Source organism: Hetaerina americana, unplaced genomic scaffold (assembly GCF_022747635.1).
Source record: "Hetaerina americana unplaced genomic scaffold, ioHetAmer1.1.p SCAF_33, whole genome shotgun sequence".
NCBI classification, from domain to species: domain Eukaryota; kingdom Metazoa; phylum Arthropoda; class Insecta; order Odonata; family Calopterygidae; genus Hetaerina; species Hetaerina americana.
Genome location: NW_027286908.1, coordinates 4,259,712 through 4,287,600, shown reverse-complemented (window position 1 = coordinate 4,287,600; position 27,889 = coordinate 4,259,712). Strand labels below are relative to the sequence as shown.

Here is a 27,889-nt window from a genome sequence, read left to right as displayed (position 1 = left end):
AAAATGAAGAGTAGTTTCTGCGTCTTAGCTGTTCCTACTCGATTTTATCGAGGCAATCGAAGCATTAATGAAACTAATTCTTCGAATGACTATAGCATTCGTATTTGAATACCCACCCCGACGACGGCCATATTGGAATTCCCGACTGCAGCGTTCCCTAAAACATATGAAAATGACATATACTCTTCCATGATTGAGCCTTGAAAAGCAAGTAGAGAAAAAAATACATTTTTAGTGCATCTGAGAAAAGGCAACGGGGAAGGGTTGCCTGTAATCAGTTATTCAAGAGTTTATTTCCTGTTTTGCGTTATCTCATGAGCCACTAACAGTCCGGGGAATAAGGAAAAGTAATTTCATATAGAGAACACTGGAAAATGAAGCCTGGCTTTTACGAAGTAGACATAAATAGAACAAAATGGGAAGTACCTCAGAGATACCAAATGCTATCTCCTGTAGGATCTGGAGCTTACGGTCAAGTTTGGTACGCATATAATTTTAATTCATTTCCTACAATTTTGTTCAAGTTACCATTGCATTAAATATTACCAGTATACTGAAGTTAACTGACTGTAACCGGTAGAAGTTGTTACCGATCATTCGTAACATATGTCATAACAAACCATTTGCAGGAGAATACGCTAGTATAAAGTTGTATTTTCAATTATCCAGAGTGGAAAATTCACCCGAATATATTATCTAAACTTGTTATTCGCCTTTTTAGCTCTGCCATAGATACCCTTACAAGGATTCAGGTCGCAATCAAGAAACTTGCTCGGCCTTTCCAGTCCGCTGTGCACGCAAAAAGAACTTATCGGGAACTGCGCATGTTGAAGCATATGAACCATGAGAATGTCATAAGCCTGTTGGATGTATTTACCCCATCGACGACCCTGGAAGATTTCGATCATGTGTAATTAGGAATTGAGTTTTTTGTGATTAACGTGATTAATTTATAATCAATTCATCCCTTTGGATGTATTTCGTAGAGCTTAAGATAAATTATAGCAGTAAAATTTTCCATGTTTATAATTAATTAACACTACAGAATTTCGCAACCTAAATTAATGCAGAAAAATGTCAATTCATAGGTATCTAGTAACTAATTTAATGGGAGCGGATTTGAACAACATTGTGAGGACACAGAAACTCTCAGATGACCACGTCCAGTTTTTGGTGTATCAGATATTGCGGGGATTAAAATATATTCACTCGGCTGGAATTATTCATCGGGTAAGTAAATTTCATGTTGCAAGTATTTGTGTTGAACTTACATGTAGTTTTTTTCAGCTAAAAAAGTGGACATTGTGAAGCACAGAAAAATCTATTAACACTCCTGGTTTTGTTGGAAAAATGGTACTACCATTTTTCCAACAAAACCAGGTAAGTTGGCTAGATTAGTAAATGGTAAGTTGGCTAGTGTGTTTTCTTTCTCTCTTCTGACCATAGTTGTTATCCTCATGGTTACCAACAACTCCTCTTGTATGCATAGAGAAGTGTATCCCACTTAGATATCATGGTTCATGTGCATATCATCATATACATGATTTGAATCATTTTACAAAAATATATTGTAGCTAAAAATTATAATGGGAAAAGTCAACCCCAGCTGTACTCTTATAAATAGGCAAAGGATGGGTGAGGGAAATTAGAGAAGATATAATCAGTAAATCAATAAAAATTATGAAAATAAATAAATAACTGAAAATAAAACCAATAATAAATAGAATAAAAAACTAAAATTAATTGAAATAATTATGTACCGCAAACGGTTAGAACAATGAAATGGAAGACGGCAAATAAATCACATACTATCAAGCCTGGATATACTATACAGCATTGATCCTTGCAGTCTCAAGCACTCAAACACACTTAATTAAATAAAAATGAGAATAATAATAAATGAGAATTAATCACGCACTCTCTAGCTTGGATGTACTATGCAGCATTAATCCTTGCTAGTCGCATGCACTCCTACTCTATCAGGGCCTACGAGAGGTTTCCCTCTGCGTCAGGGGCCCACCAATCACACGTAGTGAAATAAAATTACCATTTATAAGAGTACGGCTGGGGTTGACTCTTCCCATTATATTCATGCGGCCGTAGTTACGGTTCGCTTTGTACATTAAACTAAAAATTAAGACAAACTTAATTTTTGCATACCAGGTGTGTATTCGCCCCCTGCCATGTACCCTAGCGGTGTTTTGCAGGGTATCATGCAGAAGTGGAATGACTGGTCATCATCTGGTGTAATTTTTCAGGACCTGAAACCATCAAATATTGCTGTGAATGAGGATTGTGAGCTTAAGATTCTGGATTTCGGTCTCGCTCGACCTACTGAAAATGAAATGACTGGATATGTAGCTACACGATGGTACAGGGCTCCAGAAATAATGCTGAATTGGATGCACTACAACCAAACAGGTTTGATTTCAACACTCTGATAAATACTTGTGAAAAGTCTTTGAATCAATCATTGTATTGTATGTCACAATGAAGATTAGTCGGCAGAAGAATAATCTCTGAAGTGTCCGAGATATCTTAGTCTCTTGTCTTTGCTCATGGTGATATTATTTGTTAATAAAAATTGTAGTGTAAAAATTAAATAATTACAAAAAGAAGTAGCAATTGGAGCAAGAAAATGGTCGAGCAGTGGTGAATATCCAAATTTTAAATTATAAATATTTTTTAAGTAAGGTCTAGTAAAGAAAAAATTATACTGCTTTTGGAAATTTACTGCAAAAGACAGTGCGACAGTGTTGAAACAGACACTATGGTGGAACCTCACTTGATAAGCTCCCCTCACATTGTGAGCAATTCGAATAACCAGCAATAATATAGTTTTTTAAATGCCTCACTTATCAAGTGACTTTTCACCTAACCAAAGGTGAGGAGAGGGGGATTTTGACCAATTTTGGGCATAGATGGCCAATTATGTATGAGTGAATCATGTTAAAAATAGCAAAAGTTGTGCAAAAGACTGATTAGTAATATTATCATGACAATTTGAAACAAGTGAAACCGAGGTAATGTTCTCCGCTACCATCGTAAAGGTGGCAAGTTCAATGCTGCCTTGGTTAAAATTTTTTTCAGGTTTAATATGTTTATTTTTTATTATTTTGTTGAGAAACACTGTTGTTTTTATTATTATTATTGTTTGCAGTTTTCCCTCTTAGTTTTTTTTTCATCTTTCAGATAGAATTTATTGGTTTTGGACTTGATTCATGTAGTATTTTTTTCATTACTTTTTATATATTTTCATTTCAGTATTCGCTAGGGTTCTGTTGTGCCAATTAAAATATCAACTTTTTTTGCATTTGGTGCACCTCGTGAAAACTTTTGCTCCCCACCTCCATTTTTGGATTTTATCTTGTCGTCGGGGAAAAGTTGTCTCTTCCAGGTCACAAAATAAAATTCCCAAATTTGTGAAAGTGGTGATGCCCACCAATTAAATATTTTGTCATCACTATCAACCCTTTTAGTGCCAGTGGGCCGATCTATCGGTGGGGTGTGTGCAAAGAATGCCATTTGCCGATTCACCAGCCAGGTGTATTTTTTGCTCGAAACTTTTCTGTGCATTGCAAAGCTTTTGTAGACAATGTTCGAATATCTGTTAGGGTTTCTTATTATTGCTGGAAAATTTTCATTAGGAAAATAAAATATATGTTCACATTTTGGTTCTATAAACATAAGGAATTTTCTGCATTACAGCATATCTTCTTTTCCTGCATAGATGTCGTATGTAAGCTTAAATGCAAAAGATGCTTGATCCATTGTAAGCCTGTATATAAGCATACATTTTATCATGCGTCTCTGTAATACTTACCAGCTCGTCTTTGTAGCAAGTACTGCTTACCTCGTCCCTCTTGTCCTAAATATTTTTCCAATGACACATGATAATTCATTTCAATGGAAATGAAACATTTTAACTTTACTCTGGTATAGGATTGAATTGAATCATTGAATATTTTTATAGTGCCTATTACTATTTTAAATGTATAAAAAAATATTGGCTAAAACAAATTCATATTAGGCTTCATATAAATTTCTAATGGCAAGCCTGCGAATTCATCAAAAAGCACTGGCATTTATCGGGTATACCAGGGAAAAGAGGCTGGCACTAAAAGGGTTAATGTATATACGAGGGCAGTTAAATAAGTACTCATGTTAGAATGAAGAAACCATTTTTTCAAAAACATTTTTTTTATTTTTCAACGTAGTCCCCTTTTTGAAAGATACACTTCTCCCAACGTTCTGGCCATTTTTTTAACCCCTCAAAACATAGGATTTGTCGAACTCTCCAAAATACGCCTCTGTCTCGGCGATAACTTCCTCGTTGGAGCTAAAAATATTTCCCGCGAGCATTTCTTCATGTTAGGGAATAAGAAAAAGTCGCAGGGAGCCAGATCGGGTGAATACGGGGGGTGCGGCAGCAATTCATAACGTAGTTCATGCAGTTTGGCGGCGACAACTCTGAATGAATGTCCTGGTGCGTTATCGTGGTAAAACAGCAATCGTGGCACCCATTGGGCCGACAATTATTTCACCGCCACCTTATCATGTAAAATTTTAGTTGCCGTTCCAGTCAACACACCCACGGCCTCTGCTACTTCGCGCACTTTCGTTTGTCGATCAGCAAGAATCATGGCGTGGACTTTTTGAATGAAATCCTCGGTAACCACGTCTGCCGGGCATCCTGGTCGCTCCTCATCAACAACAGATGTTCGCCCACGTTTAAATTCTTTTTGAACCAATATCTAACTGTGGTCATAGATGGCAAAGTGTCTCCATAAACAGCATCCAACTTTGCTTTTATTTCCTCGCATTTCTTCCCATCCAAAAACAAAAAGCGAATTACCGAAATACTGCTCTTTTTCCATCTTAGCAAAAATCACGAGACACGTCTTACTCGAATGGCTGCCAAATCCAAACTAACCTTTAAATCCGTCTGAAATTTGTTTCACCGTCATTTGATAGATGGCAGCACACGATGATAACATAAACTTCCCCCAGGAACGCCCTTTGTCGCCAACACGGGTACTTATTGAACCGCCCTTGCATCTCTCCGGCCAACGCAAGGGTGAAAATAAATGCTGTAATTTGTAGCATCCCAAGCAATGAAATGAAAAAAAATCATTTAAAAATGTAAAAAAAAAACTGATACAAAGCCAATAGTTACTATTTGACAGATGGAAAAATTAAAATAGTGCTAAAACTGATGATAATCAAGTAGCGCAAAAAAAATGTAAGTGAAATGAAAGCCAAAAAAAAATTAGACGTGAAATTGGATTGGACTTGTGACTTCAGGGTCATTACTCAAGACATCTGCCAAGGCTGCAGAGAGTAGTCATTTTTTTGCAACATTTAAATGTAATTATCATGTAATCTCTTGTCCATCTATGCCCAAAATGAAGTCTTTTAATCTTTTGAGAGTTAAGGGATGTTAATTAGCATTATGTTCATTTTGGCATTTGGTCTGACTTATGAATATCTGTCAGTCATTCTAACCTAATTGATAATTAATGCTAAGGCTAATAGACTTCCCATTTGAACACACTGATTTTTTTTTCTTTGTTCAGTGGATATATGGTCAGTTGGCTGCATCATGGCAGAATTGCTTACATCCAGGACAATCTTCCCAGGGACTGATCGTATCCTTTTAATGAGTTAATTTTGATTTAATGATTGGATGTGAGAGTGAAAAGTGATCACCCAAATTTAACCAGAAAATTCTACTCTACTAAGTCAACATAATTGAATGCCTCGTAAGCTTAAGAGTTCTTTCATAAAATCAATGTCATATTGTTGAAGTTCCAAAATTGTGGTAAAAATAATCTCCAGGTAATGGAGTTACAGATGAATCAGTAAGCATCATTTGAATGGATCAATTTAACCTTAGCATATTTTTCCAGAATTTTTTATACAATTGCCATCTTGCATATTTTTGCTTTCCTTCTAATTTTAAGTAGTTAAAAAGTATTTTTTTGGTCTCCACATTTTTCATTTTGATTTTGAGAATGTTTCAAGTTTTTTACATGTGTTGTTATGAACCCTATGCATGTTTTTAGTGCATACTTGTTTGGCCTTCACGATTTTAAAAAATGAGTGGCCATTATTGCATATCTGTGTGTACAGGACCATCAAGAGTATGTATCTAAAGCTATCATCGTGTATAATTACTGCATTGTATGTAATTACATTTCATATTTTCTTATTGGTTTATTGAAGCTTAAGTCTTTCTACATTGATGGCAGATGTTAATGAGAAAGTGTTAATGTTAATTACAGTCATCGCTAGCAGATAAGTATTATTACTTATGCAAGGAGTGGGGAATTGATTCTGCGTACTGTATATTAGGTCCATAAAATCATTTGGCTGGACATGTTCCTACAAATGATTTTGTAAATATCCAAATGGCAGACAAAGGTTCCCCACTGCTGATTATACTCTTTAATCAGGATTTGGATCATTACCCTGATATGATAAAATCAAGTGAGAATTTTTCCAACAGTCGAGGAGGAAAGAGTTTCATAATGTGATCAATATCTTACGTGATGCATTGCTGTTTTTTTTTCAATGGATTTCTGGAAAAAAACTGTCCCATACGGCAGCGAATACATATGTACTTAGCTAATAATTTTTTATTCTTCGCATTAAAATATTTTGAGAAGTGGGGTGAATAAGAGTAACTATTCAACTCGATTTGACATTCAGCCTTTCTTTGAATTGTAAATTTGGTTAAAACATGGTTAAATTTCATATGGAATTCCTTACATGTACCATACATATTATTATTATGACCCTTTTAAAGATGATCCCTTAAAATGACCGTTAAAATGATGATTAATAATGATTGTTTCATGTAGAAAAATTTCCATTTTTGTTCCATCCATGTTGATATTTTTTTTCTCATCGCGTGAATTAAATCCCATACTTCCATTAGAGATTCTTTTAACTTAAAGTCCATCATCTGGAAAATAGTGTGTTTATCAATATGAAACTTGAAAAGATGTCCATTATCTCATATTAGTTGATAATTGTTGTCACAAAACCAGTGATGTGGAACCTTTATTAAGTTTAGTTAGTACTAATGTCAGAATGAAATAATTTTGTTTTAATGTTGAATTATGCCCACATTATTCTCTCATTATAATATATTCTTATTCTTGGCTTTGAAAAGAAAGTTTTGCTGGGCACAATTTTAATAAATCATTGGCCAATATTTCTATGACACAATAAGCTAATTCTAAACTTTGAAAATTATTGATTAGAAACAAAGAGATTTTTATTTTCATATAGATTTCATGGCATGTGAACTATGTGTCGTGAAGTATTGTTTGATGTTGGGAAAGAAGAGAGATTCCATTCCTAATTTCATTTGTATGCATGCTTTTAGGCTTAAGAAGTTTAGAATGTAGAATTTACACCATTAAGATTCTTTTGGATAAATTAAATACAGGTTATTTATTACCTTTCAGCACTTAAACCAGGTATGTTACTGCCTTATGCTTGAATTGTTGCATTCATCAATCCCATGAGAATTTGAAATTATAATCCTCAAGGTTGTATTTTATCTATTACGATTTTGGCAGTTGATATGCATTTATAGGTCGTAATAGAATTTTTTTAAAGTTTTGATTCTTAGAATTAATGCACAGCATAATATATTTGTATTATTAAAACTAATTATACTGTGGTAAATTATGATATTAACCTTATAATTAATTGTATATAATAATAATTATAACAAGTTTTTTTACATAGAGGTATTTCAAGTTTTTCATATGAGCCCATAACGTTTGCCAGTTGGGCCAAGTTGTCTGATTTAGAATCTGCAGACATTAAAAGAGTTAGGAATGATTGTGCGTATGCTGCTTACAGCCCGTATCAATTGAATTTCACCTGATAAAGGTTGTTTTTCAAATTAAACACAGTGAAATTTTCCTAAATGTGATGGTTGAATTTTAAACAAAGAATAAAAAAAACGGAGTAGTAACCTAGTGTGGATTGGCAGTGTTTTCTGTGGGACATAATTGAACCAACTTTAGGAATAACACATTTAACTTTTGTTTTTGTACTACTTAAAGGTACTGCTTTCTTGTTACAATGTTTGCATGTCCTTGTGAGGTATTTTGTAAACCTCTTTCATGCAAATGAAGTCTTTCCATTATTCATGAAAATGTTAGTTGAATGTGGGAGAAGGGACTAGTTTACGCCGTTTTAACAGAATTTCCAGAAAATTTATTATAGAAAATAGGAGAAAATATTATAAGTTCTGTTATACTTATTAGCGCGGAACATAAATCATTGTGGTTTTTTCATTCGGTAAATTTACATTCGTTACTGATATTTCTTTGGGTTCTACCATCTAAATGGGTGTACTCCGTAGGTTTCATTTTAGTTAGGATGAGAGTTATGTTGAAAAACATACTTTCCTAATGTTCTTGGACAATTAGAGAGATTAAGCCCTTGTTTTGTAGAAATTAGCCCTGAATGTCTGCAGGTACACCATCTACTTCAGTTGTGAATTTATTCTGAAATACTTGGTAAAGTAAACTTTGTATTCATTTCTGCAAGCGACTCAGATCATCATCAGATAATCTTGTGTTGAAAATTGGTTGTGGGATAAAGTTGTTATATCATCATCAAGTATTTCAATCCTAAGATTGGTTTACTGCAGCTCTCCATTCTTCTTTGTTCAGTGCTGTATTTCCCTCACATTCCTTTAATAATTTCTCTGTTTTACGTCCTTCTTAATCTGGCCTATGTACTTGTGATAATGCATGCGAAATTTATTTTACCTAATGTACAGGATTTGCGAGTAGTAATGGACAAGTCTTTCGATTCAATGCCTTAAAACTTGCATAGAACAATGTTGATGTCTCAAATTTGGGCTAATAAAAAAAAGGAGTAATTTTATATGCAGATGCCATGGTTTTTTTCTTGTATATGTCCAAAAAGTAATATGTGAACTTAGTGATTCTGTATGCAGAACTTCAGTTAGCATCCTTATCCACAATGGAAAATCAGGATATTGGCTTCAAAAAGACAAGTTGATGCCTTATATTATTAGAATTATCAAGCTACCTATGGAATATCACATATTAAATACAATCATAGTCTGTAATTACCTAAGTATTGTACGGGAAAAAACTCTTTGTTCGTTCTGGTTTTTGAAGGTTTACCTTAAGCAAAATCTGGGGACTTCATTTTTGGGTGTTCATCATGCAGAGCATGATGGTTGACTGTAAAAATTCAATTGTATATATATATAGATGTATGTAGTTAGAAAGCTTAGTCTCCATATTGATTACTCCTTCTTTATACCTGCTATTTATAAGATTTTTCAAAAGAATGATTATTTTTGGATATTAAGTGGTAGTGATTATATTGTTGTTTCATTCACCTGTCGAATGAAGTTTTAACATTTTTCTGCTTGGTAGGTGCTGTAAATGTCAATTTTGGCTTCATATAATTATCTGATTGAGTTTTTCTTAGTAATTTGCACCATGAAAAACCTTATGTCATATGGCCAAGCTTTGCCTTCAATATGCCTGTATCATAAACATATGAAATATTTTGGGCTGTTATATTTATTCCTCCTCATAGCTGTTTGTGAGAGGTAGTATAGGCTTATTGTGTTCTCATTGAGTTGTACACCTATCCATCATACACTATATCATTTCTGTAGCACACTGGTTATCAAGGTGAATTCTGATGGTGGCATATTTAAGCCCTTGCAAAGGCTATTGAATGGGTAAATTTCCAGATTTGTGATATTTTAATCTGTATGCTATTCATTCACATGGTCTGTGAAAATTAATGAAAGGTCTTTTGTCTCATTGGACAAAAATTGCCATTTAATTTCATTCCTCCAGGTCATGTAATTAAGTTTTATTCAGTCATATTCTTCAAATATGCCACTATTTCCATTTCACCTGCATGTCTTTAGAATGATTTCCACCCTTAGCCATCCTTGTAGATATCCATCAGTTAAATCTTATTATGGAGATTTTGGGAACTCCAAAGGAAGAGTTTATGCAGAAAATATCTAGTGAATCGGTGAGTACACCAGATGGGAAGAAGTTTGAGGGAAAAGGAGGAAGATTGGTTAATTTTCTGCTTATTTTGTCGTGTATGTTTGAAGAGGATTGTTCATATACATATTTCTTGCATGTTTTATTGATAGGCGAGTGTAGTCAGCATAATGCTTGATTAATATTTCAATGCAGATGCCATCCCGCAATTGAAAATGCATCGTAGATTAACTCATGGTTGCAGTTTTCCTTTTGCAATTGTCCGTTTCATTACACTCTCATACCCTTCTCTCCAGTATCCAACCATAGGTGTGTGTTTGCACTCCCAGCAAAGGAATTAGAAGAAGGCAAAATTTCAATATTGATATCTCAGTTTACAAGTTGACTGCTCAGCGTGGGGAACAAAGTGTGGTCGAGGGTTGTGAGTGAGGAGGGGGCAGTTTGAGTGGAGGGGGCAGCCCCTGGTGTTTGAACCTGAGTGGACTTCCACTATTTACTTAATTTGGTTTTGGTTGATGCTCTTATGGTAAACAGAAATATCAAGTGTTGGATTTTTTCCTTTCTATGCTGATTTTGATGTCTGTAGGAATACACGTTTTCATGGCAATAGACTGTCAATATCTCATTTGTCATTGGAACCTCTAACCAGTCAGAAATGCTGTAAATTGTATTATCATTGGTATCAAAAAATAAGTTCTATTAATTCCCTTGGTCATCACAAGTGGTAGTAATGGCAAGGTGTAACAATAAGACTCTTTAAGCTATATCATTACATCAATATGGTTCAATTGAATTTCATGATGTAATTGTAAACTTTTCATAACACAGTTAGCAATTATCACTATCATATATCGTGAATGGTTGTCAGCTAATGGATTATGGTCAGCCAATTGACATTATGAAAGGAAAATTGCATACCTAGCTTAAGTTTAATACTTAAAGAGCTCTTAAAAAATTAATGGTTAACTAATTATGTTTTTAAAATAAGGTTTTTTCTAACTGAAATCATACTGTGGGATTATTATTTGGTGAAAGGAGCACCAGTAAGAATATTCATGGACCATTTACTATTGGATGGAAGTGGGGTGTTTGTGAATGGATTAAAGGTTTCAACAATTCCTTGTTGAAGTCATTAAAAGCTAAGGTGTATTTGTTTTAAATTGTTTAAATAAATGTAGTTAGTGTTGTTATACCCTATAGGCCATAAGTACATATATCACTGTGTGAAAAGTGGTAGTTCTACATTTTCCAAGTCTGAAGAATTCTAGAAATCAAGTGAACAGGTTATATATTTTGTCATTATTCTGCTTCATTTTCTGCATCTTAAACCCATTCGCAATTGAATTAGACTGATTAGAGCTTGTTTTCCTTGTGCGGCATTATTGCACTTGAATTGTAACCTGCTTTCCAAAGGGATGACATAGTATGTGACCGACCATATATGCTGTCATACTGCATGAGCTTTTTGGCATGTCTTTAAATACGAGTGTTTCAATCGTTTGCACCAAACCTTCTGTGAATTGTAGCGCTTTAGTCGGGGGATGCTGCTTCATTTCATTTCAGTGTGCTTCTGAAGAAACAATCAACATTCACCAAGCCATTGTTTTTAGTCGGAATCGCCATTTCATATCTCTATTTGCCCTTCTATAGAATTTCTTATTTCGTCAGGAAAATAAAAATGAAACATTCATTAGGATGCTGCTGAGATTTCTGAGTTAACCATGAAGCTGCATACATTGCCATTTCTTCTTTTAGTCAGTGGAGTGCAATATAAAATGATAAGGTTTTGACAGTTTTACCTTAGTGTTAAGTAAAAATCAGTGTAAAAGGCATATCATGAATATCTTGTTAATTGAGTGCATTTTTCAAATTTGATTAAAATATATCTCCTCTGCAAAATGCAACTCCATCCTCTTATGGTGTCTTTATGTAAGTCTTCATGATGGTTTGAGAAATAAATCTTCAATTTGCACTCACAGGAAGTGCAATCATGTGTAACAGTGCCATTTTCTCACCATGCATCATGCAAGTTTAATCTTCATTTCGTTGTATCCTTCAATGCAACCCAAGGTTTTTGTACTAAAACTGGTAGTGTTATGAAAGATTGTTTTAAGACTTTTTAAGTAGTGTTGCGAGGAAAGAAATCCATTTGGCTTTATTACGGCCTCTAATGAAGGACCCTTTGCAGAATAGCACAAAATTTAAATAAAATGACCAGAACCTTTTATTGAATGGTGAAAACAATGTCCCCCCTTTCATGTACTAAACTGTACATCTATGCAATAAGTTTCATGAAAATCAATCTGTGCGATATGAATAAAGAAATACAGTTGATTCATCCAAATGTTTGCTTACTTTACTAATTTCATTGAAATGGTGATTATAGAAACCAAGCCAATAGACAAAACGATTACTGACTTGGTGTAAATGTTTTAGCTTTATCCATAAAAACAGTGTATATGCTAAGAATCTTTATTTATGCTTTGGCTAACCTCATGTTAAAAGTAAATTTTTGGGTTACATTTTTTAATCCTTCTGAATAGGAATCTCCCAAATAGTGATCTATCGCCTAAATAGTGACCTCCCAAAAAAAAAATATATATATATATATATATATATATATATATATATGTATGTATGTATATTTATATATATATATATATATATTTATACAAATATATAAAAAAACACAGATGTAGATTTTTAGAATATAGAGACACAAAGAAAGGACACTCACAATTTGTTATTTTACGTTTCGACAGCACGGCTGTCGTCTTCAGAATGGCGTTCTCGGGGAAGAGCGGAGAGGATGTGCGGGGGAGAGGTGGGGGAAGGAGAGGTAAAGGGACCAATAGGAAATGAACAAGGGGGTGGGGGGGATATGTAGGCAGCCAATTGATGCATTCAGTGGGCTTGGTTCAGCCCGGGCGGTTTGAATGATTGGGCCACCCAGATATGCGCCATCTCGCGGGTTCTCACCTCTATTATACTCGCAGATTTGGGAAGGATTTCAATCACCGAAACAGAGAAGCAGTCGTCAAAAGATTGGTTGTGGGAAGCGGTGTGAGTAGGGATGGGATAATTAAGAAAGGTGGGAGATTTGGTGGAGTATCGGTGGTTATTCATGCGGAGGGAAAGTGCGGTCGTGCATTCGCCCACGTAGAAGGCAGGGCAGAAGTTACAGGAGAGGCGATATATATATATATGTAATGGGCTGACACAATATAACACAAATAGAATAATAGCAACATTTAAAAGGACACTCACACGGTAAATTGTTCGAGCTTTCGGCCCTCTCAGAGGCCTTCTTCAAGTGAGAGTCTCATTTGAAGAAGGCCTCTGAGAGGGCCGAAAGCTCAAACAATTTACCGTGTGTGTCCTTTTAAATGTTGCTATTCTATTCTATTTGTGTTATATTGTGCCAGCCCATTATTGTGCCAGCCCATTATTGTGCCGCTCGTGTGAGTTTTTCCGTACAATCATTATATATATATATATGTTTTTTGTATATGTATATAAATATATATATATATATATATATATATATATATATATATATATATATATATATATATATCAGTTAGACATTGAAAAAGAAAATGACGTAGAGGAAGACAGCTTAGGTCCAGGCATACTAGACAATGAGATAGAAAGGGCATTAAGGGAGATGAAACTAAATAAGGCCATGGGGGTAGATAACATTCCCGTGGAACTTTTAAAATGCTTAGCAAAATGTGGGAGGAAGAGGCTATATGGGCTGATCCGTAGCATTTATGAGGAGGGAATCTGGCCAGAAGACTTTGTGAGAGCAGTTTTAGTTCCGATTCCGAAAAAGGTAAAGGCCACGTCATGTGAGGACTATAGGACAATTAGTTTGATATCCCATGCAGCTAAAGTTGTTCTCAGGATCATAAACAAAAGGATAGAGAGTAGGGCCAATGGTTACTTAGGGGATGATCAGTTTGGGTTTAGGAAGGGGAGAGGTACGCGTGATGCCATTGCAGTAATGAGATTATTAATCGAGAGGAATATAGAACACAACCAGGAGGTATTTGCCTGTTTCGTAGATTTCGAAAAAGCGTTTGATAGAGTGAATTGGGAAAAACTAATGAGTATTCTGCAGAAAATAGGAATAGATTGGAGGGAAAGGAGGCTAATCCGCAACCTGTACATGTCTCAGACTGCTCAGGTGCGGGTGGGAAACGGGGAGTCAGGATGGGCAGTGTTAGGAAGGGGTGTAAGGCAGGGTTGCCCATTATCACCGTTGCTGTTCAACCTGTATGCAGAGGAAATGATCAAAGAGGCATGGGAAGAACTAGAGGTAGGAATGAAAGTGGGCGGGGAATTCGTAAAATCAGTTAGGTTTGCTGATGACCAAGCTTTAGTTTGTCAGTCAGCCAAGGGGCTGCAAGCATTGCTGAGTGAATTGGAAATTCAGTGCGACAGGTATGGGATGAGAATCAACATTAATAAAACAAAGGTTATGCGATTTTATAGAAAGAAAAAGGGCAAGCTTAACATTAAAATAGGAGGGCAAAAACTAGAGCAGGTAGAACAGTTTACGTATCTCGGTAGTGTTTTGGACCAACACGGTCAAAGTAGTAGGGACGTAAGGAGAAGAATTGCACTAGGCAAAGAGGCTTTCACGAGGAGGAGGGAGTTGATGACGGGGTCTTTGAGTAAGGATGTTAAGAAAAGACTCTTAAAAACTTTGATATGGAGCGTAGCTATGTACAGCGCGGAAACGTGGTCATTGAAGCAGGAGGATAGACGTAGACTGGAGGCTTTTGAAATGTGGGTGTGGAGAAGAATGGAGAAGGTGAAATGGACAGAGAAGAAAACAAATGAGGAAGTACTTGGTATGGTGGGCGAAGAGAGGGGTTTGTTGGGAGCAATCCTATGGAGGCAGGAAAAGTGGATGAAGGGGGTGTTGACCGGCAGTGGGATGTTGAAGACTGTGATAGAGGGTAGAATGTTGGGCAAAAGAGGAAAGGGAAGGAACAGGATAGGGATGTTGGACGGGATGAAGGGCGGAAGAAAGTACTCAGAGATGAAGAGGGACCTGGTGTAGAGTAGAATTTAGGGTTGTGTTTTGTTAGTAGCCACAAAATATTTGTTTGGTAGTTGTGTCCATCGAAAAACCTACCTTAACCGGTAGATTACCTTTAAAATATATATATATATAAATATTGTTATCCATTTCTATTTTTGCATAGACATCATAAGTTAATAGTGGTTATTAGGTGTTGTAACTGGCATTGGGTCATTTGTGTCAATGGGGATAGGTGGAGGGTAATGTGGCAAGGGAGGATCTTCAGGGAATTGGAGAAGAAGGGTAGAGATAAATTATTTCGATAAATAAACGATCGATAAAAGATTTATTTATTTTGAAAGCTCAAGCAAGCAACATACAGATTTTCTAGCAGACCCCTTGGTTAGGAGTTGCTGACACTTGACTCTCGAAAATTAATTCAATTTATTGAGAAAGCAAAGTTCAGAAGTTGCCATTCAGTCAATTACATGCTTTGTGACTTTCTTTTAGGAAATATCTATGATTCTAACAGTAGCTGTTGTCTCTATAGAAATTGCAACAGCTTCTTCATTTTAACACCATGGCATAATTAATGTATTAACGTAGAACATGAACATTTTCCTCGGCTGTGCTAAAAATTGGAAGTAATTGTTAGAATGGCAGTCTGAGATGTTGATGGTTTATTATTTGACATCGGCAACCCTCTTGTATGGTCTGCCTAATTTGAGGTTTCCATTGGTGTGGTATCATTTAATTTCAGGCCGCTTAATTATTTACACTTCCCATAGTTGGGTTATAATGTAATTAGTGTAATTATATTTTCACTGATTCCCTTCTTACTTAAGGTAAAGGCATTAAAAATAAAAATGTGTGTGTTGTATTTGTATGTCATACATGTATGTATGTATGCTATTCTTGTTTCTCCTCTCTCAAGGGTTTAGATTTTTGTGTCTGTGCTAAGAAATTCCTTATTTGCACAAGAACGTGGTCTTTTATTTTGTTGTATCTATTAAATTGTCAACATGCTTTGAATTTCTGACATTTGGTGTAAAATATTTTTTTTTTCATTTTTTTTGCATAGTTTTTCATTCCTGCGCTTTGTTATAATTCTCTTTTTTAAAGAAATTGGGTTATGTTTTTATTAATTATGTAGCTACTAGTAAAATAATTGCAAACTTATTATTCTGGTTTTTTTTTTTGGATTAATAATTTGTACAAATGACGAGGAAAAGTTCTTGTTATTTATAACAGTATTAACAGTTAATAGTAAGCTTTTTTTTAAATTTTTATTAATCTGGTAAGATTTTTTAAAATTTTAAGATGTATATAGTGTGGTATGGATTTTTTTGTGTGTAAATTTTATTTTTTTCCATTTTATAAAAAAAATAATTATTCTAATTTTGATCTTAGTGCAACATAACAAGGTGATTGCCAAATTTGTCAACAATAGGTTTAATAATAATCATATACTCTTGAAATACTCTGCCGATTTGATTTAAATGGACATTTTTTTAATAAGCTTACATGATTTTATGGGATTTTGTGTTTTTTCATGATTGAAAGTGCTGTAGTTTTGTTAAATTTGACAACATATGGGCATGGTAGACATTTTGCATTAAAAAAATATATTGCTTATTTTATTTAAAAAAAAAATAAAAGAATACAATTGATTGTGAAATTTCAGCTGCTTATATGCCATTCAATCTAACTTTTGGTCAGCGTGAGAAGCTTGCTTACCTCCTTAACAGCCTTCCAACAGACATTGATCTTTTAACACGCATTTTTGTTTTGTGTGGCACACCTAGTGATGAAACGCTGCAGAAAATATCGTGCAAAGAGGTAGGGCTAAGTGTATTTTGCCTCTCATGAAGTATTTCTTAACCAATCACCTTTGGTATCATCTTTCAGTGGAATTGTATTTATGTCATCTGCTTACTTTTTGAAAGCAACATATCTTGGCATTCCTTTTTTTTTTCCTCTCTTTAAAATTTTCTACATCAATGTTTCCCTTGTATTTGTGCCTGGTTTTAAAATTGTGTGCACGTGTTTCGGTGAAACTCTTTAAATGTGTTGTCATAATTATTTGTTGGGTTGAAAATTTGTAATTGTTTCTTTAATGTCATTGGCACAAAAATGTATACATTTCAATATTTTTTAGAATTTCCCATAGTGATGCTGTAAAAGATTATCCTGTTCAGTATTAATAAACCTCAATAGAACTAGTATTTCATGATAGTCAAGAGTATTAAAGCTATTGAAGGGTTCATAATTGCTCTGGTTAAGCCTATTAAAGTTATTAATTGTTTGGAAAGGTAAATACTTAATGGATAACATAACAAATTAACCAGGTTGACTGAGTAACTTTCTTGTCCTTTACTCACATTTTAATCTCCCAATAAAGAGAGAAAAATTTTTAGAAGGGTGAGGTGTTCATTTGGAACTTTTTAAGGTGTATATTTACAATTAAAAAAACGAGTCATCAGTTTGATATTTTTCTCCAAATTTAATTTCTTTTTAATACTTCCAAACCCCTTTTGATGGATGTGGAGTTGTAATAATGTTTCCCATGGTAATAGAAGTCTTTTTCATTTATTAATTGTGGAGATAATGTATTGTTAAACTAGTTTTTATTGAAAAGTCCTGGTAATCTTTTGTTTAATGTCCTTTGCATTTGTTAGTTATTTTTTTATGGAAGTTGTCCTCGACAGAATGAAGAAAAATATCGGTTAATACCATGTATTTCAAATATCTCATAGTTCTGAACAAAACATTGTCTTCCTTACTTTGCCAAAGTGCACTTTTTTGAAGTGAAATGCCATTCTTTTAAATTAGGTAAATCCCATCTCATTAATCCCTAAGCCCAGAGTTCCATCATTCCAGGTGGCATGCATGTCAATGGTACATATTTGGATTAGAGTGGGTTTACAATCTCTTAACAAATGCAAAGTAATTTAAAGGAACTAGTACCCTGATGTGGGTGGATGTCACTCACTTGTGCATAGAGCCAAGTACAAAGCTCTACCCTTGCCTATCAAACCAACCATCAGGCGATTTCTGTGGTAGATTTTTTAGATAGGTTTTTAAGAAAGTAAAACAGTGGGATTACAGATTGACCACCACCCTGCCTATCAACCCATTGGTCTCCTTGCCTTCTTTGACAGCTCAATAAGTATCAATCCTTTCAGAAAAAGCCTCATCTCAACCCACCCGCCTACCTCCCTCTCAATATATTATAAGATGAAAAGGTGTAAAATGTCAAAATGGATTACAAGAGTTTACTGAAATGAAATTTTGAATTTAGTTCACCAATTCTCATAATGTGCTCTCCCATCCATGATGGACAATCTGTTTCTCTAAAGATACATTTAAAAAACATTGAAGGAACCCTTGTATAAGTTATTAAAATTGTAATATCATACAGTAATAATTTAGGAGTGAATTCATGCCATTCCTGTTGGTAATGTCAAACCCTCATCTCATTCGTATTTACCTGTGCCCTATCCCTGTTCATTGCATGTTCCTGATGCATACACCCATTGGTGGCTCTCTGTGAGGATGGCAATACCTTGTTTCAAAGGGACGTCCGCGCATGTGTTAATGAAATGATGGCATAAATCAAATTGTTCCATGGACACGTATCCTGTCCAGAATCATGCTAAGTCCCTAAATTTCCCCGTATTGTCTGTGTTGAAGCAGAACTGATAAAGAATGTTTCATTTTTCAACCCTGATTTCACCCAGTGTAGTTCCATTGGACAATGTTAATACTACATAGCAAGATCTCTGTAGCCAGTGTCATAGCATGAGATAACTCTAGCATTATCTGATTCATCTGAAATTCAGCAAGGGGAAATGAGTTGCAGTTTGAGAAGAAACTTCTTTCTTTTGATATTCATAACTTTGGCAGTATTAAAGTGATTTGATTTATTTCTTGTCGGCAATATTAAATTATTGTTATGTCGTTCACTGCACACAGGTGAAGAGTCATGCAGTGTCTTTGGGAGGTATGCAAATTCAGCATGAAGAAATAAAACTGCTCGTTAAAAAAAGCAAATAATCTAAACTTTCAGTGAAGTAAGGAAAAGGAGTGATTATTTCCTTATCTCTCCTGTTCAGTCATCATGAAACATTGGCTGCAGGGATGTCGCTGTATTTTTTTCTCTCGTCTGAACTGTAATTGCGTGCTCCCTCAAAAGTATGTTCTGTGATTGAACTGAAATTGCACGTCAATGTCTCCTCTGAAATTGAAATTGCATTGTCTCCTCTGTGACCAAGTGGATGTTGCCTAAATATAATGGCTGCTGGTTGCTTGTTTTACTGAGGTCACCAAAAATTTCAGTCGTCATGGTGATTTTTAAAAATAAATGTAGATTTTTTTCTTATTTAAATGATTGTGTTTTGGTATCAATTTTTTTCAGGCGAGAAATTATATTAAGTCCTTACCGGTGATGAAGAAAAAGGACTTCAAGAATGTTTTCAAAGGGGCAAATCCTTTGGGTGAGTTATTACTGAAAACATATATAATACTTTCATATGTATTGGACAACATTTGGTGTCTTTAATGTGCCAATTCAAAAATGGCTATTTTTGTGCGTATATTTAAGGTTTACTGGGATTTATTCTTGGAGACATGAAAAGTACTCATGTGGACAATTAAAAAGTTCGAATGGGTTTCCTCTTTTATGAAACTTAATTTTAAAAGAAAAAAATCATGAATATGAATATTTTTTAGAAAGGCATAGGACCCTTAAGATTTTTCTTTAGCTGCTGAAGAAGAAATCATGAAAGCTCTGCATTATAGTGACAAAATAATTGACTGGTAACCGTGAAACTGAACATCGAAACAAAATTTACATATGTGAATAGGGACTTGCAAAAAAAACCAAAGTTTTTTAAATAATATCACCTTGGTTTTTTATTCTTTTTTTGTATTTTTTAAAAATATCTTGGTTTACGAATTGTTACAGTGGTAAAGAAAGCTATTGTCATTAACTGAGGTCAGTTTGTGACTAGTGTAGGTTAGGCTGCCAATGCTAAAATACACGAGAGAAAATCTAGTGGAATTAACCTAATATCTTGCCGTCTGTATTGTATTATACGTGAGAGTATTGACGGTAATTTTCCTTGTTGAGCTTTTCATTCATCAAGGAAAATTATTATTTAACATCATTAATCTTTCAAAAGTTAAAAGTTTCATCATAGTTTAAAGTGGGAAATATGAGAAAGAGTCCCAACAAGTCCCAGCATTCATGATGCATATACATAAAGGGTACGAATTGAGCAAAAAGGGTATAGAGGGTGAAAAACTGTTAGCGTGTGCAATCTAATAATTGATACTCATTTCACAGCCATCGATCTCCTTGAGAAAATGCTGGAGTTGGATGCCGACAAGCGAATCACAGCTGAGCAAGCACTCGCCCATGATTATTTGGCTCAGTACACGGATCCCTCAGACGAGCCAACTTCAGCTCCGTACGACCAGAGTTTTGAAGATATGAATCTTTCTGTGGAAAATTGGAAAGGTTTGTACATCATACTATATACCATCACCAAGCTTTCTTCAATTTCTTTATCTTGGATTCTAAATATTAATTACCATTGTGCCATGATATCTTCAGCAATGGTGTCAGTTTCAACTGTTATTGTTTCTATTCACAAGGATATCACAACTGCACATGGGTTGTGTGTTCCACATTTTTATTCATAAGTACAATTACATCTTTTTTAACTGATTTACTTAAGACACTGGGTGGTCTGTTAATATGCCGGGTTTGGCTAATTTGTGTAGGAAATTTTGTTATCTTCAGTTCATAGCCTTTCGAAGGTCTATTGTTGGGAATTCTGCTGCAGAGGGAGATCATGTTATGAATATATTAACTGCAATCAGGGACCATTGCATTTCATTGAATGTTACAGCTTTATTTGTATTTTTTAGTAATGCTCAAGTCACCACTAGGGTGTTTGGCTTGGGGTGAATACAAGACTAATTTTGACCCAAATATTTTAACCCCTACTACGGTCGAACAATGTTATTCTGATCCCATATACCTCATGGAATAAATGACATCTTAAATCTATCTGTTCTACACTTAATCTCTCTAATTTTATTGACATGATCTCGCCTACCGTAGTAATAGGGGGCTAATAATACATTTTCAACGTCACTGCTACAGAGACATCCTTCTAATTTATGCAAGAGGTTTAATCTGTAATTAAACCTTCCCTCTGCAAGTGATTCCCAGCCTAGCTCCTATCTACGCTGCACACAATCCAATTAGGCAATCGATCCAACTTAGTGAGGATCCCATAAACTAGCAGTGTATTCTAAATGAGTCCTAACCAGTGAAAGATAACATTTCCCTTCAACCTTTTCAACGCATTTACCCAGTACTCTTCTAATAATAAGTTCTGTGATACAATTCATGGATGTGTGTTGCATGCAAGAACATAGATATGAAATAAGTTTTAACTGAACTTTTTTATTTTCTTTGCCACAGAACTTGTATACAAGGAGGTGGTTAACTTTGTCCCTCAAAGCTCCCCACAGCCGCCGAAGGAAGGTGCTTCGGGAACTGTTGCATGTTCCTCGGGAAGTCCTGCCTCTTAAATTATCTCAATTTATTATCAATTCAATTGAACGCCATTCTCTTTCTTTATCTCCTCTATTGTGTTATGAAGAATCAAACTGTCATGAAGTATATAGTTTTCCATTTTAGAAAGGAATGGAGGACTGGAGAATGGAGCAAATGAAATATTTTCCATTGTGCATCATAACTTAGAGGAGACACTCTCTGCACAAAAGCTGAATCTGGTGTACATAAAAGCACACAATGCTTGCTGTGGTTTTTTTTCGACTGATTTTAATGCATTGGTTGTTACCAAATTGCATTCTCTCACAATGGGAGGGTAATAGATAGTGCAATTATAATGTAGTTGTAAATGTTTAACCACAATGGCAAAACCTCTGTACTTTGGAGATCTATATGTGCTATTGTTTCATATGATTACCAGGTTTGGGGGGGCACAGTGGAAAGTGAACTTAGAGACATTTTCCTCCCCCCTAAACTTGAATTCTGGTAAAATCTCCAGGGGAAGAAAATAGTGGGAAGAGAAATATCACAATTCCAAAACATATTTTCCCTGCATCTAATCTGTGATCTATTGTCTGAAATTCAGTCACTGATAAATTTATTTCTTTTTGATTTAGTTCGAATAATTAGCATGCCTTATTCACTCTTAATTCTTATGCATTCTTTAAATAGCAGACTTAAAGGATATCTGCGTTTTAGTTAAAAATTGGATCAATATGACAATAGCCGTCAAAATTTGATGATTTTTTTCTTGAGCCTCTCGTAGAACCTTGGGACTGTTTGATTTTGCCTGAAGGCTGGGTTAAATCTATATCCTCACTTTTAAAATGTTTATGTGAAAATGAATGAGAGGCGGGGGAAAGATTGGGCAAATCTAATGTCAAACATTAAAGGAAAGGGATGTTAAAACTGAACTAAATCACTTTTTACTATACTTTATTGGCCCTTAATTGAAATATAAGAGGGATTGGGTTGGTGTGATGGCTATTATGCTGGATTTCCACCCTGAGGGTCTGGGTTTGAATCCAGGTGGTGGCTGAATTTTTCAGAGATATCCAATCCTCAATTACCATGTGGAGAGTATTTTACCTGGAGTATGCCATGCATTTGATTGGACTTAAAATTTGTTACCCCTTGGAGCGTTTCGTTTAGAGTCTGTTAATGCCGAAGCTGAATTTCTCTCCGCCCTTATTTCCAAAAAATCCTGCATCCAACAAATCATCCAATTCCTGAAATGGCTCAAATCATCGTGGCTGTTGGGTCAACTCCTACGTAAATATTGCTTGAAATAAAGTTGTGCTCCATTTTAAACGTTGTTTCGTGGGTGGATCATGTATTTTGTAACAATATTCTTAAATGGTAATCTTTTAATGTGATAATAATTCTTCAATATGCCACCTCTGTGCATATACATGTGGACGTGAACACCACTCCTCACTCATACAAATCACCCTTCAGGAATTCTGCAGTTTTTATTAATTTGGAAATAACTCATTTAAAGAGTAAACAAGTGCCTGGAAAGTGACTTCGTGTATTTCGCCAATGTTGGAAAATATGTGGACATTGTGTTATTGATTTCTCTTCAAATGTATATTTCATGAAATCGTCTTTCATTTGCATACAGTTCTCTAATTTTTATGTTTAGTGACTTTTTATGAAGATATGATTGTGAAATTGATGTATTAAAATGGTGCCTCAGTAGGTTTCCTGTTTAAATAGTTTGCCATAAGTAATTCATCACATCAAATTGCCAACGTGATGTTTCATGTTGGAGCTTGCTAGTGATATATATATATATGTATGCTGAAGGTCTGTGCCAATCATTGAAGATCATCACACTGTAAATGCTTTGGTTGAATAATGACAGCCGCCTTTTGTGGCAAAAAAATAAACACTAATGGATGATATACACATGTAAGTATGCAATATGTAAATTGCTATTTTCTAAGGTTGGTAGATATATTTATAAAAAGTCTTCAAGTGGATGTTCCATGCGATGGATACACACTTTACTTTTGTACATAAAAGTAAAATTACGGATATTATAAATGATGCAATATCAATACTAAATGTAGGTCAATATATATAAACTACCATATGAGAAATATCTTACATAATACTACTATTGGTATTGGTTACTGCCTTAATTTTCTAGTCCACTTAGGCTACAATAATGTTATGCAAAATTTGATTTACCAAATGTGTGCATAATTTAATTATCTTTTGTTAACTGACTTTGTTTGCTAATAATGTGTTTGACACTTATATTATTGCCGAGCATTGTTAAGAGGTTGATATTTGTATGCTCCTGGTTTCTGTTACAATTTGATGAACTATTAACTGTTGAATAATTAAGTCCCTTGTTAACATCCCTTCTTTTTATGTATGTGTTAAATGTTACAGCTTTCCCTCTTTTAAAATTTTCATTTAAGACTTGATGACCAAATACAAGTTTTAGGCAAAGTTCAGGGTCAATTAGTCAAACTTCTTCCTTAGAATAATCATTTTAAAACAGTGGCATGCAGTTATCAATTTGCTACAAGGTTTACTTTCATACATTAAGTGGTTTGGGTTGATAGTTCACTGTGATCTTTAACCTTCATTCCCCCTTGCCTGCGTATATATTGACCCAATAATTTTTGCTTCCTGCAAAGAATTGGTAAGCTGCCTCTTTGAAATTCATGGCCTTCCAATAGACAATAACTTTTGGAGTAGATGCAATCCCTGCCATCCGTCCACACATATATCCTCCTCCTTAATAAATGTTTTGATCTTGCACCATTTGCTTTAATATCTTTTTGGATACTTTTTCCATCGATGCATACATTCATGCATGTGTATGCTTATAGAGTCTTTATGTGGAATATCTATGCAATCAATGGGTTAACTTTGTGAAAGTAAATATTTACGTGTGGCATCTGTCAAGTTATGTGATAAATGCTGAAGAATTATTGTTTCTCAGAGTTACATCTATATTTTTTCTGATGTTTTAAAAAAAACTCATGAATGGGTACTTCAGAATTCATGTTAGTGATATTCATTTTTACTTTTAACTGTTGACAACAATAATTTGGGCAAGGGGAAAGTCTCACATCTGAGTTACCCCTGATATTGTGATATGATTAGGGGTTATAGTTAGAATATTTTCAAAGTCTTCATTGCATATTTGTAGTGGCCATGTGATGATCTCTTTTAGGAAGTACATGTACATCTTTGACCCCCTTTCACCTCCATTTAATTAAGTATGCATGACTGGCATTACCCCCTCCCCCCTCATGGGTGACTTGCATTGCATCACTCTGGGTGCATGTATTTCTGTTGTCATCCTTGGAGACTGAGAAATTTTCTGTGAGCTAGAGCCTTATCTGTCATGATCGTATTTCAACTGAAAGAAGTTGAGATCTCATGTTGTTTCTCTGTGTTCAAGATCGTATGAAATACTGGTACTCTTAGAGGAAATCTTTTCAATTATCCCCGACTTAACGACTCAAGAAATATCTTCATGAAATATGTTCAAATGCGTTATTTGCATGGCTTCCCTAATTCTGTGCTTTCACATGTATTTGAACATATATCAGAAACCAAAGCTTTAAGCTCATTCTTACACATTTCTCTAAAGTTTTTTTTGATGTGTTCCATTACAGTTTTGTGTGGTGGACGGGCTATTATGATCAAAACAATTGACAATCCACATTATGTTGTCATAACATTAGTCTTTCATTTTTTTTTGTCTTTGTGATTGTTGGACTGTTTTAAGTGTAAATTTTTTCATGGTTGTTGAAATGTTATTTTGATGTATATTAATGTCACGAAATCTAATTCATTATTGGTCATGAATGGTGATAAATTGGTCCACTTTCACTGTCTGGTATGAGAGAATTGTGCAAATGTTTGCCCTTAAGGTAGAAAATGTGTGTGCAATGTATTCATCAATCATGATTTTCATAAATAAAAAGAGTTTTAATGAATCTCAGATCCAGTCATAAGCTGTGGCCATGTGAGGACTTTGCTGGAGCACACATTTTTGATAGGTTGCTTTTGTATTAGAAGCTCGGACTATATTTATAGTAATTGGGGTATGGATGAATATCGCCACAAAGAAGTATAGCAATTTTGATAGGCCCAGTTCAGATCATGCATCTCATTTCTTTACTGATGGTAGTGATTTTCCTCTGTAAGTTATTATTATATACACCAAATAAATGTAATGATTATGTTTACAGACTGCAAAATGTGGTCATTAGTAAATTATTGCTTTCAGTACAATAATTCCAGTGTCTTGAACTATCAGGATGCCATTATTGCTATTATTTGTTGTGTTGTTGAATTGCTTCCTAAAAACTTAAGTTATTATTATTTTCAGTTGTAATGTAATGTATTAGGAGTTTAGGGTTTTAGCTGTAGAGATATTTGTTAAAAACTCACATTTGCCTTGTTAAACGTCCATTTAAAAGTTGGAGAGCAGGGTATAATCATGCAACCACACTGTCATAGTGAACCACTCTTGTTTTCAACGAGAATTAGATACCATTGGTGCTAAAATTTAAGTGCCAGTATACTTTCACAAAGGAATACTTACACAAATTTATGGTGCTATAGGAATCAGTCAATACTGAAATTTGCCATTGAAATTGCATATTTGATCTTCAAAACTACAGCGTTCGATTAATAGCTTCCATTAGTTTATCCCTTCTTGTAAAGTTGCTGGTAATTAATTACTTTCAACTTCAAGTGCCTTGTATTCTATGGAGTTATTATCATATAAAGTCTTAAATTTCCTACTTATCCTGTTGTTTTTGAACTTTAGAAAAGTAGATTATTCTGCACTGATATTTAATAAGTTGATTGAACTATTGAATATTTTATGCTAATTATGTTGTGCCATATTTTAAAAACCTGGTGTTAGCAGAATTTCTTTGGGGCATTACTTAATTAAGTGTTACCAGCTATGCCTTAGAGGAAGAGGCTTCGTGGTTAAGTATTTTTTTAAATTTTCCTGGAAGTGAAATGCTTTATATAATCATCAAATTAAAAAAACCCATTAAGTTTATTACTCATGTTTTTGATGCTCTCTTTAAATCACTAACAAAGGGCCATGAGATACAGGTGATAAGTATAACATTCTCTAATTTTAGGTTTTAAGAGAGTGATGCAAAGTTCAAAGAGCTCTTTATGCTAATTTTGTAATAATATGTAACAGTCCTGCAGAGTGCTAATGAAAAATTTGTAATTTTTTCAAGTGGGCTACCACTTCTCTTGAAGTGTTATTCTTTCCATCATACTCAAAAGTGAGAAGCTAGCATTATCCATTAAGTTATGGCATTGAAAAATTATTTAGGGTTGCTAAAAGCTCTTTGTGTAACCACTACTGGACTGAATGCCTCACAGAAAACTAACACTGAAAAGTTAACACTTCTTTTGTGACATGTGATCCAACAAAACATATTATTATATGATTTTTAAGCTATCGTCGGACTTTTTCAATTGCTGCCATTGTTATTTTAGTGGTGTATGTATATATTTTTTCAAGATTCAAAGCCCTAAGTTTTTAACTGAATCTGTACAAATTAGTTTAATGTATCTAATAGGGACGAAATGGTAGTTATGCTAATAGCAAACAAAATTTTATGTACAAATCCTCATTTGTGTAATAGCTTATTTCATCTGGGTCAGTCTGAAGAATGTCATGGGTTGTTTTATCTTTAACAATAAGAATATCTTCCATTTGAATTTTTAATGTTAATTATATATAAATTTTTTACATGTTAGAAGCACATAGTGATGGCCATTTTCTGTGAAAATAACAAACATGGAATGTGCCTTTGTGAATATTAAAAGAGTTAGACTCGTTTTTGTTGTGATGTTTAAGTTTATGTGTTTAATGTAATGCTACAAATGTGTTGAACCCTTAAAAAGACATTGTATAATTAAAGCTGTTTTAATAACATCTGAACCTCTCTCTCTCTGAATAAAATTATGGTTGGGCATCTGTTATTTCACTTATTATATGTTGTTACGCAGTTACCACAGCCTAGTGATTCCAATCCTCGAGGTTTGTGACCGAAATAGCTTGAGTGGATGATTGGTGCTCAGTTAATCCTAACTTTGGTGCACCCATTTTGTTGGTTTACTGGGCAAAGGATTCTTCTGCCGATGAAAGGGTCCCTGGTGAAAAGGCCTCTTCGTCATCCATATTCAACTCATGCAGACCCTTTGATATACTGAGAGCCTCAT

The 27,889-nt window shown here is 34.5% G+C and overlaps 1 protein-coding gene across 1 annotated transcript; it reads left to right on the top strand.

The window, feature by feature from the left end:
• The first annotated feature begins 250 nt into the window (after positions 1–250).
• Positions 251–27,635, top strand: LOC139691329 (mitogen-activated protein kinase 14-like). Its single transcript, XM_071589094.1, has 9 exons — positions 251–481; positions 722–910; positions 1,089–1,230; positions 2,259–2,421; positions 5,577–5,648; positions 16,826–16,905; positions 19,484–19,562; positions 20,414–20,587; positions 21,563–27,635. Exons 1-9 carry the CDS (start codon positions 375–377, stop codon positions 21,670–21,672), a joined length of 1,116 nt encoding a protein of 371 aa, XP_071445195.1. The 5' UTR covers positions 251–374; the 3' UTR covers positions 21,673–27,635.
• Positions 27,636–27,889: the final 254 nt, after the last annotated feature.

Coding starts and splice junctions, on each gene's coding strand:
- LOC139691329 (XM_071589094.1), top strand. CDS start 375: ATGAAGCCTGGCTTTTACGAAGTAGACATAAATAGAACAAAATGGGAA. Junction 482..721: donor GGAGCTTACGGTCAAGTTTG/GTACGCATATAA, acceptor TCGCCTTTTTAG/CTCTGCCATAGATACCCTTA. Junction 19,563..20,413: donor CAAAGGGGCAAATCCTTTGG/GTGAGTTATTAC, acceptor CTCATTTCACAG/CCATCGATCTCCTTGAGAAA.